The sequence below is a fragment of the Artemia franciscana genome, chromosome 9 (genome assembly GCF_032884065.1).
Source record: "Artemia franciscana chromosome 9, ASM3288406v1, whole genome shotgun sequence".
Lineage (NCBI taxonomy): Eukaryota > Metazoa > Arthropoda > Branchiopoda > Anostraca > Artemiidae > Artemia > Artemia franciscana.
The window spans coordinates 41,075,520-41,093,424 of record NC_088871.1 but is presented as its reverse complement, the minus strand read 5'-3'; the positions used below and the strand labels follow the sequence as shown (position 1 = coordinate 41,093,424).

Sequence of the window (17,905 nt, the reverse complement as noted above, 5' to 3'; positions counted from 1 at the left end):
AATTATTGAAATTGTAGCACAAATGGAAGTATGGATGATGGGAAGATTCCGAATCCCTATTTGAAAATACTATGAAAAACTGTATTAAGCAACACTGTTGGTAGCCAGAAACATGATTTCTGGCTTTTCCATTCAATTTGAGCAAGCGGTTTGTTAGTTGTTATAGATAATTTTGGGAGTAAATATTGTGCCTTACCTCGTCATTTTGGAGTCTAGCGCTGTTTCGAGTATCGCAGAGTATCGTCTATAATTAATTTGTTCATTGATGCTGATACTGCTAGTTATTTCTTATGTCTTGGAGGACTTGATGTCAATCTGGCCTTAAATTCCTTATTCATTAAACTCATTAAATTCAAAAGAAATTAGAACGAAATTCGAATTCAGCAAAATTTTTGGGGGTGAAACGTTAAAAATCAGTTTTTACTAGTTTCAGCTAACTTAGGATTAAAGTTTTGACAAATTTTGACAAAATTAAATTTTGGGGAGATGGAGGGTATTTATCCTCAAGATTCACCTCTAGATTTTGAAATTGAGTTTTTGGTGTTTAAATTGGTAATTTCAAAAAAAAAAAAATGAAAAAAAATCCACAGATTTTGAAAAATACATTTTTGCTCCCTCCCTAATTTCTATGAAGTGAAACCACTAGTTCGTATTAGATACAAGTTAAATGTCTTTCACAAAACAGCTTCCTTAGTTTTCTTGATAATTTTTAACTTCACTGTAAACTTCATACAGACTAGCTAAATAAGCTATTAAATTCATTATTCCATAGAAACAACTTTATTACTAACATCAGAAATGGCATTGTTTAGACATAGAAATTTTCGGGCTAATTTTCGTTCTCTTTGAACAAATAAGTTGTCCAATAAATTAGGTTAAACATGGCAAACACCAAGGGGAAAATGAATCTTGATATTACGTCAATTCGCTTTGACCGCATTTGAAAGGAGGAGATCCAGTTCTTACAGCATTCTGCAGCTGGGTGACGTTTTCCGTCCAAACCATTAATGTGAAGTTCGTATTCATAATGTCGGGCCCTTTCTCGGTCCTTCGAATGTCTCACCAGCGGCTTCTGGAAAAAAAATTTTTAAACTAGAGTCACTTTTTTCTAAAGTACATACTAGTATAATCAATAGCATACTCATAATATAATCAGTAATGTGTTCGTATTGAATTTTGTGTAATTTTGATTACAGTTATACGAATTTGTCAACAACTAGAAGGCAGACCTACCCCTAGTCCAAGCGTTGATGTTGATGTTCGTAACATCACCGTGTTTGTAATATCTCCTTTCTCGAAGTTTTTAATGTTTCACTAGCAGCTACTGGAAAAAGCTATTTAAAACTATATCCACTTTTTTCATAGCCTTATTTATAGAAAAATATAATCAATGAAGAATCAAGGATTGACGACCCCCTTAAATTTTGTGTAATTTTGCTTACAGTTATACGAATTTTTCAACAACTAGAAGGTTTCAACAACCCCTTAGTCCAAGCGTATTTCCATTCTAGAAGGTTTTCATCCATTTATGTAACTCTTTTGACTACCAAATGGGTAGACAGAGAAGGCGACAACCCCCTTTGCTTGACTTACATTCATACAAATTTGCCACGCATCAGGTTACCCTTACCCAATAGCTCTATAATAGTTAACCTTTTGCAGTTTTAATTACATTTAAATGTTTCCGTTGACTGCAACTATAATATATATTCATGATGTCGGGCCCTTTCTCGGTCCTTCGGATGTTTCACCAGCGGCTTCTGGAAAAAATAATTTAAACTAGGGTCACTTTTTTCTAAAGTACATACTAGTATAATCACTAGCATATTTATAATACAATGAGTAACGTATTCGTATTGAATTTTGTGTAAATGTGATTACAGTTATAAGAATTTGTCAACAAATAGAAGGCAGATCTACCCCTCAGTCCAAGCGTATTTCCATTCTAGAAAGTTTTCATCCATTTATGCAACTTTTTGAAAACCAAAGGGGTAGACAGAAAAAGCGACAATCCTCTTTGCTTGACTCAAATTCGCACAAATTTGCCAAGCAGCAGGTTACCCTTACCCAACTTTTGGAAAAGAAAAACTTTTGGAGTTTTTAATTACATTTAAATATTTCCGTTGACTGCAACTATAATATAAATTTTTTTTTGTATTATACGAAAACTAAAAATCGAAAAATACTCTCCCAAAATAAAAAGTTTTGGAAGTGACAAAAACAAATTTAAAACAAGCAAAGAAAAACCAGCACAGATCTTAAGCACAGGATATTTGCTTTAAAAATTAAAGACAATCTAGTAGAATAAATATGACAATAAATTTTTTTTTTGAGCCATCATAGCTGTTTTTGTCGTTTTAGACTACAAATTGAATTGCAATGATCAGAACACTGCAAAAATACTGCAAAAACACTACCATGCAAAAATAATGTTTTGTAAGAGCGTTGAAAAAGCATTCTCCGATATAACTAATGCTTAAATGGGAAACATATTCTGTCCTTTGGCTGATTGCTATAACTGGAATAAAACTAACTTTATTCAATATTTTTGATCCTTCTTAATTGTCTGCTTTTTTACGAGTATTATTTCGTATTTACATCCATGACAAGCATTCCATATGTAGTATTCGCCATTTCTCTTATGTCCTTCTTCGTTTTGTCTTTCAAGTCAAAATTACAAGAATAACAGGAACAGGTAAAGGTAGGCAATATTTAAAAGGAGATACATAAATTTCCACACAATTCGTTTAATTGAATTAAAAAAAAAAAAAAAAAATACAAACAACCACAGCTTCAAAGCAAAAACTAAAATTTGAGTAAAATTTCCAAGGTGAATAAACAAAATTTGGAACTTTTTCTACGGAAAAAGGAGATAAAATTACCAACTTTTGAAGTTGATAATTTAATCGGTAAATTTTTAAGTTGGTAACACTAAAAACGAGATATGCTTGAGCATTGTTATGAGGATAATACAGATCAATATCATAACAGTTCGTTTTCGGATATACTTGCAAGAAACCATCTGAGTTGCCCTGCTGGAACTCCCTTTGAGAATAGCTTGGATAATTTTTTTTTTTCAATTAGCGTGATAATTTCCTATACGATCATTAGATGTGATAGTCACAGTACGAAGATTACTTGGAGTCCGTGTTGTACCAAAGACCAAAACTTAATTGAAGTTAATGTTGGAGTGGCAAAACTTTTAAGAACAGGTATTTACAAATATGTTAAGCTCAGAATTTATTATAGTCGCATTGTCAGTGACTTATTTAAGTACCGTGCTTTAGAGCCAAATAACTTCAAAGAATTGTTTTATCCTTAGAAAACCAAACTGATGTTTTTCTTTATACATTTTAGTATACAGAATAAGCTACGTAATTTAGATGCATGATCCAAGCTAGAAGCAGAAGCAAAAGAAATGAAAGCAGCGCTCACAGTTTGCTACATCCACAGCAAAGGGTTTGGAGAACTGGTAAGAGTGAAAACTGGCACGATTGTCTTTAAAAAAATGTTCAGAGCCACCTGGAGAAACGCGGCTAATTTCCGAAATAGTGAAAATCTCCAGATTTTGAGTTTTACTGTAAGATAGTATTTGGAGCATATTCCAATTGAAATATTCAGGATATATTAAGCTTTTAATTAGTTAATTACCATAAGACATAACAGAAATGGCAATTAAGTCAGTTCGAATCTGTAGGAAAAGCTAAAGAGCCTGTAATTCTGTCATCAGTGTCAGCTTACTTAACCAGGTTGACTACTAAGCCAGCCAATATTTTCTTCAGCTAATTTAATCCTACTTTATTCAGACACTGTTTCTAGTTAAAAGAATTCTTGAAGAAAAAAGAATTCTAATTAATAATTACTTACAAAGATATTACTGTTATAATCTTACAGAAATGCATATTAACGGTTTCACATATCTAATTCTCTCAAAGAACTTTAGTTTTTCATTAATGAAGTCGCGAGATGGTGCAGTAAAGATTTTGTTGCTACGCTACCCCATCTGCTCACGTTAGGTCAGCGCAGCCCCAAACCATACCAGTTTTCAATACCCTTTGCCCTCAGACCCGTTATTTTTTCTAATATTTCGACCAAAAGCTTTGACGGCACAACTGACCAAAGCAAAACCCGTTACTTCATCCAGATGCTCTGCCTGTTGTGCCTCCAGTGCTGCTGCATGCTCCATCTCCCACTGGCGTCTCTGCTTCTTAAGCTTCTCCCTATGAGCGTCGGAACGAGAAGCATAATTGACCAAGGCGAATTCGAGGAGCGCGCCGAATACAAATGTCAAACAAACACCAGTCCAAACATCAATTGCCTGTAAAAGGAAAGACATATCTACAAAGAGACTGTTATAGAGGATGCTTTTGGAACAGTTCCAGAATAGATTTTTGGAAATAATGCTACACTGAATAAAATCCTTGGCACGGTTTATCTCGCTGCAGAATGTTTAATTTGAAATGTACACGAAACACTAAGGCTAAAAACCGAAAGACCAGACAAAACCGATGCAGTTGAAACGTTTGTAAAATGCAAGCATTGGCTTTTGAGTGGCAGTTCTTACTAATAAAATAAAGGTTTTTCAAACCAAAGTAGTGAGTGACGACGAAACTAGGGAAAAAAGAAAAATTACCCTACATAAAACTGAAAAAAACATTCCAAAAGAAACAAATAAAGATTCAATTTCTGAAAGTCTGAACATAAAAGAAAGCGAATAGTGTAAAAAAAACAATGTTTACGTCAAAAAGTCATAAATAAATTAGTCTTACAACAAAGAAATCAGCTTCACTCTTTACTTCTTTCAATGAAGTTTCTATTTTCTTGAAATTCATCTTTATTACCTTTCTGTTTTTAATTTTCTTTCAAATTTTGAAAAAAATCCACACTCTAGTTTCAACCGATTTCTAAATACACAATATTCAAACTTTCAAAGTCTTTATCATTTCAAATCATGGATTAAACTGACACAAACCTTCCACATGAAACAAATTATAGCTCAATTTCTAAGAGTCTTAACATAAAAGAAAGCGATTTGTGCAAAAAACAATGTGTACGTCCAAAATGTCATAAACAAATTTATCATGCAATAAAGAAATCAACTTCACTCTTCACTTCTTCCAACGCAGTTTCAATTTTCTTGAAATTCATCTTTATTACCTTTCTTTTTTTAGTTCCATTTCTAATTTTGAGACAAAAATCCACGCTATAGTTTCAGCCAATTTCTGAATACACAAAATTCAAACTTTCAAAATCTTTATAATTTCAACTCATTTATCAAACTGATAAAAACCTTCCGTAAAAAACAAAAAATGCTCAATTTATGAAAGTCTTTAGCATAAAAGGAAGTGAATTTTGCAAAAAACAAGATTTGCGTCCAAAATTCATAAGAGATTAATCTTACAACAACAGAAAAAAATCCCTTCCGTATTAGTTCCGCTCCTCTATTATCATCATCGTTACAAACCCGATAAAAGAGACTAAGAATCCCCAACCTTTGACAACAAGGACAAATTACATGGATTTTATGTAAAAAACTACACTTTTCTACATGGGAAGAAATGATATGTTTCCCCTTTTTTGCCTAGGATTTATCACGCCGAGCCAGTGGTCATAGAATGCCGAGAGAGGTCTCATTTGAAAAAAAAACACAATATCTAGTGCACTTTTTAAGTAATAAAAAGATCATGCCACAGCAAAAAGGCGTTTGCTGCCACTTTCTACCACAGAACATCAATTTTTACTCAAAGAGGGTCAAAATGCCGGAGAATGCAAATCATAAAATGACCAGGTAAGCGATTGGTTTGCATTGATGTAAAACCATAAACAGGTGGTCTTCAGCATTGGGAAAAATGACTAGCTTCCCTTTTTTTAGCTTAGGAGTTATCATGTCAAGCCAGTAGCTAATTGATTTAATTAAAATCAAGAAGTTGTGGGCATTAATGCGTGGCTAATTGTAAAAAAAGGCAAGACAGATAAACCGGGTGAGAGGCAAATCTGGCATAAGCTCTTCTTAGGATTGTATAAAATTGATGACATTTCACTTGTTAATAGATAAGTCTATCATCCATCCATCGGTTACAAGTTGGTTATAAAGTTTGACCTGAACGCTGCTGTTACTTCTGTGTTTATTCGCAAATCATCAGATGACAGTGAATTAACTGCAAATAGCAATATTTTTTTTAAAACACAATTTTAAAATTTGGCTACAATGGCCTGTTTTGTAGTTCTATTAAGGGTTCAAAAGGGAAAGTGCACCAGAAGCATCTACTATATTTGAAAAAAGAATACAAAAGGCATCAAATTTTGTATTTTCTTTTATACTAGCAAAATTATGTGAAATAGCACAAATTTACTGATTTTTTGTAATGTTTATAGTGTGTGTTTAAGAAACAAGCTAAAATAAGTCAGAAAACAAAAAATTTCTTTCGGAAGTGAAGAACAAACTGGAAACTTAAAACGAGCAAAAATCATTGCTTCGGAGATTATGCAAGAGATATATATAACCCGCTCAAATAAATTGACTCGTGATTTTTCCATTGTCTGCAGAATTCTAAACTATTTATTATATTTTCTTTAATAGGGAGGTTAATTGAATATTAATAAATTAAGATGTTATTATGTAATAACTGTCTCCCAAGTCTCTAATTAGACTTGCTCTTTTTTAGACTAGTGTTTTATTTTATCCAAGAATTTATTGCCTAAGAAGACGAAGGGGCCGGAGTGTTTTTATGCGAGGGAGTTTCGAACAAAGATAATAAGACGAGTGATTTGAAATTTCAAAATAAATAAGACGGATCGTTAGGATTGGAAGATCATGTGGAGAAAGAGAGTAACCACAAAGCTTTGAAAGCAACCCTTCAATACCCGTCTGCATCTTACCTTAGTATAAGAAAATAACCCTTCAACATTCAACCTTAAGTATAAACAACCCAAAGTACCAAAGCAACCCTTCAATACTCATCTATATCTTACCTTAGTATAAGACACTGGTGGCAGTGAATTGTTTATTCCAGTTGTCTGAGTGGCCATAGTAAGAAGAGTTGTAACTCCGAGTGATACTCTAGCTGGGACAGCGTTGGCATCAAGCCAGAAAGAAACCCAGGAGACAATAACTAACATACAGCAAGGTATATATATTTGTATTAGATAATAGCTGAATTCTCGTTTGAAGATCAAATCCACTTTTAAACAGGCATACTCACCTAAAAATGTTGTATAATTAGAAGCTTTCCTAGATTTTTACGGTAAGTAATTTGATACTCTATTTAATTAGAATTGGCTATCTATTTATGTTTATTTAGGTTCAAATCATTTTGATTTATTTACTGTCCAGGGTATGCTACCGGGCCTCGCTGTCTAATTAATGGTTAGCCTAGATTAACCTTGTGCCCTAATAACTAATTCCTGTTTTTGCTTCTTAGACTTCAACATTTGACGAGAACTGATATTTAAAATCATTGAAGCTATCACATCCTTCTATGATGATTTAGAGTTTCAGCGTTATTTTGAACTTCTCAATTTATGATATAATTAAAAAATCATTTTTTGCAACTCGTGATACAAGGAAAGCTTGGGAAACTAGTTTGGGACGGTTTTTCCATGAAAATCACGATATTTCAGAGATTGATATCACTCAATCGGAAAATCAAACCCAGAGAAGCAACTTTTCAAAGTAGCAACTGCATGTTATATCTTTTTGTATGAATATGCAATTTATGTCAAAAATTGTATTTTAATTTTGTATTATCCTAATTCATATAAAAAAGCACAAGATATTGTGATTTCTTTCCAAACGACCCTCTCCCAACATTTTACCGCCACTAGTTTGGTACGCTTACCTCCGGAGAAAAAGAAAATAAGGAAACATGTCATTGCTTCCTATGCAAAAGTGATTTTTCTTATCGTTCAAGATCAGGACTGCATTTGCCCTACTTGATTTTTTCTGCATTTCTTCTACAGCATTGGTTTTAAACCATGGTAATTCCAATAGTGCAGCTTTCATTTAGATCCAACTACATTTTTGAGAGGTTTCAGGTGCGTTTTTTGAAATCCCATCAATTTGTTTCTGCATAAACTTTTACTATTAAGAATAAATAATGTTTACCGTTCAAGAATTAGCGTCAAATTGCGATGCTTCCTCACTTCACAGTTTTTTAAATGCCTTTTTCAACTTCAAGTTATTATGGGCTGGGGTTTTCTCTTTACCAGGTTGCAGCTAAGCTTGCAACAATGTGAGTATGCTTAGTGATAATTACTCTCTTTATGATTTAACTAATTGTATACACTCTAGCTCATGATAATTCTTATTTAGGGAAATAACGCAGTCTTTTATTTGAAAATTAATATTGCAATGTTCTCATATTGATTTTTGTCGGTTCTATAGATCGTTTTTTCGTTTTTCGTCCTTTTCACTTGAAAAAACTTAGGACTTAGTGTAGATTATTCTTAAAAAATACTATTATTTGTAATAGCCTTGATAGGATATATTTTTTTGGTAGATATTTGTTATGTTTGCTGAGAAACTTTATCCTTTTTGGAAAAGCATTTCTCATGCTTTTGATAATCCCTATCTTTTGTGGAAAACTAATCAAAAAAGTACCCTTTTCATTCTTCTTGCTCAATAGATTTATGGTCTTCAGCTAGGCGCCTGTTTCTTTATATATAAAACAGTTCGTGGTAACGAACTGTAATAAAGAGTGACCCGGCTCAATAGTAATCGAAACTCTAAAAAACGGAATTTCAATATCAATAGTTACATCAAAGGAACCGCATTTTAATGCTGATTTGAAATATATAAGTTTCATCAAGTTTAGTTCTGCCATAAAAAGTTACGAGCCTGAAAAAATTTGCCTTATTTTAGAAAATAGCGGGAAACACCCCCTAAAAGTAATACAATCTTAAACGACAATCACACCATCAGATTCAGTGTGTCAGAGAACCTTATTCTAGAAGTTTCAAGCCCCTATCCACAAAAATGTGGAATTTCACATTTTTTACCAGAAGACAGATCACAGATTCGTGTTTTTTGTTGTTGTTGTTTTTTTCTAGGGGTGATCGTATCGACTAAGTGGTCCTAGAATGTCGCAAGAGGGTTCATTCTAACAGAAATCAAAAGTTCTAGTGTCCTTTTTAATTGACCAAAACGTACTCCCCCACAGGCCCCGTGGGAGGGGCTGCAAGTTACAAATTTTGACCCTTGTCTACATTTACTAATGGCTATTGGGAAGCGTACACACGTTTTCAGGGGATTTTTTTGTTTGGGGGAGGAGAAGAGGTTGAGGGTGGGGGGTACGTGGGAGGATCTTTTGATGGAGGAATTTTTCATGGGGGAAAAGAATTTCAATTGGGGGCGCAGGACTTTCTAGCATTATTTAGAAAAATAATGAAAAAATAAGTGTGAAAAGTCTTTTCAACTGAAAGTAAGAAGTAGTATTAAAACTTAAAATGAACAGAAATTATTACGTATATGGAGGTTTCACCTCCTCGTAATACCTCTTTCTTTACGCTAAAGTATTTGTAGTAATTTCAACTATTTATTCTACGGCATTTGGTCATTCTTAAGGAACTGGGGCAGAGTTCAAATTTTAGTGTAAAGAGTGAGGTAATGACGAGGGGGTGAAACCCCTCGCATACGTAATAAAAACATACGAATATAGAAGTTCATTACGTAAGTTAATTTTTAAGTTACGTATATTTTTTACTAATGAAAACGTTTGTAAAAAATTAAAAGTTCTAGTTGCCTTTTTAAGTAATCAAAAAATTGGAGGACAACTAGGCCTCCTCCCCCACTCCTTTTTCCTCAAAATCATCCGATTAAAGCTATGAGAAAGCCATTTAGCCAAAAAATAATATGCAAATTTCGTATTAATTATTTATGTGCGGAGAGCCAAAATCAAAACATGCATTAATCCAAAACATTCAGAAAATAAATAAAAAAACAAGTTTTTTTTAACTGAAAGTAAGGAGCGACATTAAAACTTAAAACGAACAGAAGTAACTCCATATATGAAAGGGCCTTTTCCTCTTCAATGCCCCGCTCTTTACGCAATTTTTTTTAACTGTTTTAAAAAGTAGAGTTAAGAGAAAGAGTCAAACTTTGACGTAAAGAGCGGGGCGTTGAGGAGGAAAAGCCCCTTTCCTATACGGAGTAATTTCTGTTCGTTTTAAGTTTTAATGTCACTCCTTTCTTTCAGTTAAAAAAAAACTTGTTTTTTATTTATTTAATATACATATAAAAAAGATGTAATTTACCTGTATTAGTCTTGCTGTTGCAGTAATCTGTACTAACTTTTTCTAAGGTAAATCGTGGGAGTTGTAAGTTTTTATTTACTTGCACTGGATCTCCATCTCTCCATAGAAAGACTAGATCATCTGTGGTCCACCCGTCTGCAATTGGAAAGGGAGAATGTAAAGAGAAAATTAAAGAGAGGACAACTGTGTTGACAGTTTATTCACCTTAGATCTTAATGTGCATCCAGTGATGCTTAGGGCATCAAAGAAGAGTCGTCAGTCATTTCTCATCGCTACGACCGCCAAACATCCTACCAATGGGGTTGGGCTAAGGCAAAAGGATTTAGGGGTCAGCTTGGTAGCTGACTAAGGGGGGTTTTGGGCTGTGATCTTCTTCTGGTTACATTTGGCTGCCACTATTAAACACTCATTTCGTACGTGTACGACTTTAGACCCTAAGCTTAAATTTTAGATTCGGTGTTCAAAATTATTACTAATAGAAGATTATATTAAATTAAAACAAAAAGCAAGGTGGCAACCGCTACCCAAAACTGTTTTTCGAGCAACACATCATTCTCACTATTTTGGACCATTTTTCTCAACAAATGGCTCCTGGGCCTTTATTTTCAGAAACTGGGTTTCTACTCTCAAATTTAAACAGCTACTGTCAGGAAATTTTGATCTTTTTTTTGGTAAATGAACAATTTTTTTCTTACTAAGATCTACCAAATTATTCAACTTTGATGGTATCTTGCTTTCAAATAGAACGAAAGCGTATTTTTTCACAGACATAGTTGTTTTGGCTATTGGAATTAGCTATTTGGACCTTCAAGGGTTCTGAGTAAGCAGGCATAGGCATAGGAAAGTAGGTGGGAATAAGCAGAATAGGCAATCATAGGAAGAAATCTATGATTTAACAGGCAAAATCCAGAGGTACTATTTATGTCAACGGTAGCAATTGAATTTAACTTTTTAGCAGGTGACTACATAGCAAGCGTAAAAAACATGGTGGACAATCACTAGAAAAATAAGACATTTACGTTTAGATTTCCCATTCAATGAACTTCCTGTTATGATAATCACTGCTGCGAAAAATTATCCCCTCCCCAATGAGGTCAGATACAGGTCTAGCCTGTATGCAAAAACTTACGGGTTTTTTCCAAATTGGATACATTATAGAGACTTAGGAATACTGCCTACAATTGCTTATTAGCATAGAAAAGAACTAATTAGCTATATGAAGTATTTAAAAAGAAGTTTTAAAGAAAGTCGATAAAAAAACAAAAAAAAACAATTGCCCTGAACCACTATTTGGTTGGTACTCGTATTTTGAATTAAATAACTATATCCAGAAGTTCCGTACTCCAAAACTGGAAACATCTTGAATAAGCAGCAACCAAAAATTATACATAATTTACAAGCGTTGACACAGTGCCTATTCACACAGAGGAGGACTTAACTTGTTAAAGTATCATTCTAGTGTACCAGGAAATACAGAGGAAATAAAAGCTTTATGTTTTATAGAGAGGAGAAGGGGCTGGTACAAGAATTATCTGAGTGATAGATCATATGAAAACAAAAGTAATGTAAAGGAAGTGGAGAAAGCTTTAAAATATGAACTAAGGAAGTGCGCGGTGAAGGCCATGGATAAAACTGACGAGGACCTGGAAGATGCAGCTAGACGGCATAATAGTAAAATATTGTACTGGCATGTTAACAAATTGAGAGGGAGTAGTCAATCCGAAATTGTCCCAGTTAAAGATAGGAACTGGGCCAAAAATAGTGATAAGGAAAGGGTTAAAAAGAGATGTTGGGGACATTTTGAGAATGTGCTAAATCAAGATACTGTTGCAGGAAAGATATAGAGGAAAATAAAAAAAGTTTGTGATACGTTGGATGTGAAAGAAGATTTGTTTTGAAAGGAAGAACTAGCAACAGTGCTACAAGGATTAAAAACTAATAAGGCTGCAGGTGTTGATAGTGTGATAGATGAGTTTCTCAAATATGTCTGTTCTTAGGTTAGAAATAAGTTACTGAAGACTATGAATATGATTTTTGGAAAAGGGAAAGTACCTAACGATTTTGGGAAAACCTTAATTAAACCAATAAATAAGAAAGGTAATAAGAGCGAGTGTCCTAATTATCGAGCCATTAGTCTGGTCTGTGTAGGTAGCAAATTACTTAGTAGTTTGATACTTTTTAAATTCAGAGATGCTGTAGATAAGTTTTCAGAGAAGAATAGTGCGGTTTTAGAAAAGTTAGATATTGTGTCGACCAAATTTTAACTCTTTCGTTAATACTTGAGAATGGTCTTAGTTGCCAAGCACCGTTGATCCTCAGTTTTATATATAGATGAGCAAGCGTTCAATTCTGTGACAGAAAAGCTTTAGCTAAGGTCTTATCCTTGTATAGTTTATCAGACGAACACATTAAAAGGATTAGTGCCATGTATGAGAATAAAACTGCTGCGGTTAAGGTAGGAAATGAGATTAACAGCTGGTTTTGTATTAAATCAGGAGTTAAAGCAGGGTTGTGTTCTATCCCCCTTTATATGGGTCATTTTGATGGACTTCGTCTTAAGGAGTACAGGAAAGGCAATGGCAGACCGCGAAATCGAGTGGGGAGGAAAAATTCTATTGAACTTAGATTATGCTGATGATTTAAACATTCTGGATGAAAGTGTGAGTAAAATGTATGAGCTTCAGGGTGTTAGAATAGGTTTAAAAATTAACTTTAAGAAGACGCTAGGAATAAGTGAAGATTAAAAGATGACGTTTGGTAACGAAGAGATTGATCAGGTGGGTAGCTTCACTTAGCTTGGTAGAGTTATTAATAAAGATGATGGGAGCAGTGAAGATGTATAAAACCAAGATTAGAATATTGGAAGGTACAGTGATGACAGTAGTGTCAAATATGGCTCTGAAGCATGGGCACTCCGAAAATCGGATTAGGATTTATTAGATGTTTTCGAGAGAATTTGCCTACTAGTTGTTTTGGGTACCCGGCTGACTGACCGTATTTCAGACAGTACGCTCTACGAGAAATGGGGCTCAGTCCCGCTTTCTAGAGCTACAATGAAAGAATGGTTTAGATGGCTAAGGCACGATCTGCGGATGAATTGCTAAAATTTGTCCTTTTCAGCCAACCGTCTAGGGCTAAACGGATAGCAGGTGTCCTCGTCTGGGGTGGGAGGATGTCATAAAGAAAGATTTAAATGAAATGAGGACGTCCTGGGAGGGTGTAAAGAGGGAGGCTTTAAATAGATTGGGATGGAAGAGGAGCATATGTTGCTGTGTTGGACTCAGGCGGCTTGGGGCTGCAGTGAGCTGTTAGTAGTAGTAGTAGTAGTAGCAGAAAATACAATAGAGGGATGGACCTCAAGATAAAATGAAGAATACATTAACGGAAATTCCGCATTAATTCAATCTTATAATGGATACCAATCATAAGCAGCTATGAACTTGTTTTTGATATCAAAGAAATAAATTTAAGTACATAAATGAAACTTACAGGAATCAATTGAAATGTCAACTCTTGAAAATCTCTGAAAGTTTAACAGGTTTAGATAAACTAATTTTGTGATAAACAGTAACATAAATGTGTTAACAAAGTAATATGCCATTGAAAGCTATTGAATGGAGAAGCAAATGGTCTTTCTTCCTGTCCCATCTGATTCTTGTTCTATAAGCAAAATTCACAAGTGGTTCCATGCTTCATTTCCACCTCTAATATTTAATTGTCTGCTAAGATTCTGATTTCACTAACCTACTTCAAACTGATTATAACCTCTGGATCAATCCTTCCTTATGAATAAACACATTTCTCCTATATATATTCTATGTTCTGATATATTTGCCTACCTACCTCAGAGCATTCTAAGTTCCATCTGGCTAAACCTAAGAAACCTTGCTATGATTCTGTCTAAATTGAATATGCTATTGAAAAAGACCAAAAGATGGTGAAATAGAGTCAGAAAATATATGTTTATTTACCCCCTACCCCCACCGCAGAAAACAACCTATGCAATATACAAAATTAGCTGATTACGAGAATTTGCTAATATTTGAACTTTTCAAGCTCCAAATGGCCAAATCTAGAGCCAAATTTGGTATATGTATAAAGGGCAACGCGTTTTTTTCATCTGAGAGCAATGTTCTATTGAAGAATTTTAAACCTGACAGAGAAAAGCTACCTAAGCTCGTGCATAAAACCACTATATTAAATGCATGTATCCTTGCGTTTTTATGTTATAAGGGAGGATTATTAGTTATCAATAATATTAACTATTGTAAATTATTTAATTATAATAAAATTATACTAAATATGATATGTTTTCATATTATTATAAACTGTATATATATATAGCTTTGGCTGAACAATGGATAAAAAGCGGGAAACGAAAACGTGTCAGTGAGTGCTGCTTTTGTTAGGTGTTTGCTAAAATGCCCATTTATGGAGATTTATTTATTTGCACCGAGTCTCCATCTCTCCACAAAATCAGAAGAAAAACTGTGGAGAGAAAATTAGATATAAGTCAACAGGGTTAAGAAATGTTCATTTTATTCCTGTTTCGGATAAATAGGAAACCATTGAGAGGAAATTACACTGACTAAGAAATTTTAAAAGATAATGTTTTAAACCACATATGAAGATAAATAAGTTAATTTTAAGGTATAAAATTTCGATGATGCCAATTCTTGTGAATTCTAGTGTGCAGGAGAAAAATGCAAACTTTAGTGAATAGCAAGTGATTTAAGCTAGACAACTGAGAGAAAAAAATACAATGGTTTTTAAAGAGTTTTCAACATAGTGTATTATAAAATCAAAAATTACTGCCGACATTGAAGAAAGAAAAAACGGGAGAAGAATAATACCGAAAAATATTTTTCTTGATAATATAGATTAGTAATATAAAAGATAATATAGAAGCCTGGCAATATAAAAGAATGATATAGGATGATAATATATAGAAGGATATTTTTCCTATAAAAAGAGAAGAAAAAATAGACCCCTGCTATTTATTTTGAAACTTCACCACTTCATGAGCCACCGTGATTAAACTTCAGATAGTTGAGATTCAAAAATAAAGTCAAAATCCTATCTTAGACCAAGAAATGACGCAGTGAAATGGGATATTAATAAAAATTTCGTAATATATTTGCTAGGTAACGAGTTTTATTTTTACACTCAGTGTCCATCTCAAGCTTTGAACTCAGAAGACTTAAAATACCCACTCAAATGTGCTCAAACTTTTAACTTTTGTTATTATAAGAGGCCTTTTTCAAGAGAACCATTTCTGATAGCTGGAAATAACATTTACGTTGGATTTTAATGTAGAGTTTCGTAATATCTTTACTAGGTAACCTCTTTTATTTTTACACTCAGGATCCGTCTCAAGCTTTGGATACAAAAGACATTAAATGCCAGATAAAATAAGTATTAGCAAAAGCCAAAGGTGCTCAAACTTTTAACTTATGTTATTATAAGAGGTCCATTCCAAGAGAATCATTTCTGATTGCTAGAATTGACATTCTATCCTGGATCTTAATATGGAGTTTCGTAATATCTTTAATAGGTAACCTCTTTTATTTTCAAACAGTTCGTGGTAACGAACTGTAGTAAGGAGCGACCCGGCTCAATGGTAAACGAAACTCTAAAAAACAGAATTTCGATGCTAGAAGATATATCAAAAGAATCGGATTTTTGTTCTGATTTTTCATCAAATTTAGTCTTTGTCATCAAAAGTTACGAGCCTGAGAAAATTTGCCTTATTTTGGAAAATAGGGGGTAAAACCCCTAAAAGTCATAGGATCTTAACGAAAATCACACCATCGCATTCAGCATATCAGAGAACCTTATATAAAAAATTTCAAGGTCCAATCTACAAAAATGTGGAATTTCGTATTTTTTGCCAGAAGACAAATCACGGGTGCGTGTTTATTTGTTTGTTTGTTTGTTTTTTTTCCCAGGGGTCATCGTATCGACTGAGTGGTCCTAGAGTGTTGCAAGAAGGCTCATTCTAACGGAAATGAAAAGTTCTAGTGCCCTTTTTAAGTGACCAAAAAAATTGGAGGGCACCTAGGCCCCCTCCCACGCTGATTTTTTCCCCAAAGTCAACGGATCAAAATTTTGAGATAGCCATTTTGTTCCGCATAGTCGAATATCATAATAACTATGTCTTTGGGGATGACTTATCCCCCACAGTCCCTGGGGGAGGGGCTGCAAGTTACAAACTTTGACCAATGTTTACATACAGTAATAGTTACTGGGAAGTGTACCGACGTTATCAGGGGGATTTTTTTGGTTTGGGTGTGGGGTTCAGGGGAGGGGGCTATATGGGAGGATCTTTCCTTGGAGGAATATTTCATGGGGGAAGGGGAATTCAATGAAAAGGGCGCAGGATTTTCTAGCATTACTATTAAAAAAACAACAATGAAAATATAAACATGAAAAAGTTTTTTCAATTGAAAGTAAGGAGAAGCATTAAAACTTAAAACGAACAGAGATTATTACGCATATGAGGGGTTCTAAAAATACTTTAGCATAAAGAGCGAGGTATTTAAAAGGAGATAAATACTTCACTCTTTATGCTAAAAAAAAATTAAGTAATTTCAACTATTTATTCTACGGCCTTTCTGATTCAGGGGTCATTCTTAAAGAATTGAGACAAAACAAGATTTAGTGTGAAGAGCGAGGTATTAACGAGGGGACCAACCCCCTCATATATATAATCAAAAATATAAGAATACAAAAGCTTGTTACGTAAGTTAATTCTTAAGTTACGTATATTTTTTACTAATAAAAACGTTCGTTAAAAATTAAAAGATCTAGTTGCCTTTTTAAGTAACCGAAAAATTGGAGGGCAACTAGGCCTCCTTCCCCACCCCTTATTTCTCAGAATCGTCTGATCAAAACTAAGAGAAAGCCATTTAGCCAAAAAATGAATTAATATGCAAATTTTATTTTAATAATTTATGTACGGAGAGCCAAAATCAGACATGCATTAATTCAAAAACTTTCAGAAATTAAATAAAAAAAACAAGTTTTTTGAAATGAAAATAAGGAGCGACATTAAAACTTAAAACGAACAGAAATTACTCCGTATATGAAAGGGGCTTTTCCTCCTCGACACCCCGCTCCTTGCGCTAAAGTTTGATTCTTTCTCGCAACTCTACTTTTTAAAACAATAAAAAACTTTAGCGTAAAGAGCGGGGTGTCGAGGAGGAAAAGCCCCTTTCATATACGGAGTAATTTCTGTTCGTTTTAAGTTTTAATGTCGCTCCTTACTTTCATTTCAAAAAACTTTTTTTTTTTATTTAATTACACTCAGTATCCATCTCAAGCTTTGGATAAAGAAGGCATTAAATGCCAGATAAAATAAGTATTAACAAAATCAAAGGTGCTTACACTTTAAACTTATGTTATTATAAGAGGTCCTTTCCAAGAGAATCATTTCTGATTGCTAGAAATGACATTCTATCTTGGATCTTAATATAGAGTTTCGTAATATCCTTACTAGGCAGCGTCTTTCATTTTTACACTCAGTACCCATCTTAGGCTTTGAGCTTAGAACATAAAAAATGACAGAAGAAATTAGTATTATTCCAGTCAAAGGTACTCACAGTTAAAAATTCAGCTATCTGTATAATTAGAGGCTTGGATTTTGGTTCAAGAA

The 17,905-nt window shown here is 33.8% G+C and overlaps 1 protein-coding gene across 12 annotated transcripts in view; it reads right to left on the bottom strand.

Annotated features, from left to right (window-relative positions):
• Window positions 1-761: 761 nt before the first annotated feature.
• LOC136031416 (glutamate-gated chloride channel-like) overlaps window positions 762-17,905 on the bottom strand; it is a 237,077-nt gene continuing 219,933 nt past the window's right edge. For 9 of the 12 annotated variants that reach the window (XM_065710976.1, XM_065710972.1, XM_065710979.1 and 6 more), the window contains 4 exons: window positions 10,252-10,386; window positions 6,973-7,202; window positions 4,118-4,318; window positions 762-1,072 (listed from right to left, as the gene is read on the bottom strand). In XM_065710976.1, the coding sequence (XP_065567048.1) occupies window positions 830-1,072; window positions 4,118-4,318; window positions 6,973-7,202; window positions 10,252-10,386 (809 nt within the window). In that variant the 3' untranslated portion in view covers window positions 762-829. Of the gene's footprint in view, window positions 1,073-1,682; window positions 1,761-4,117; window positions 4,319-6,972; window positions 7,203-10,251; window positions 10,387-17,905 lie in introns of those variants that run through there. The other 3 variants (XM_065710978.1, XM_065710980.1, XM_065710981.1) reach the window with 3 other exon arrangements.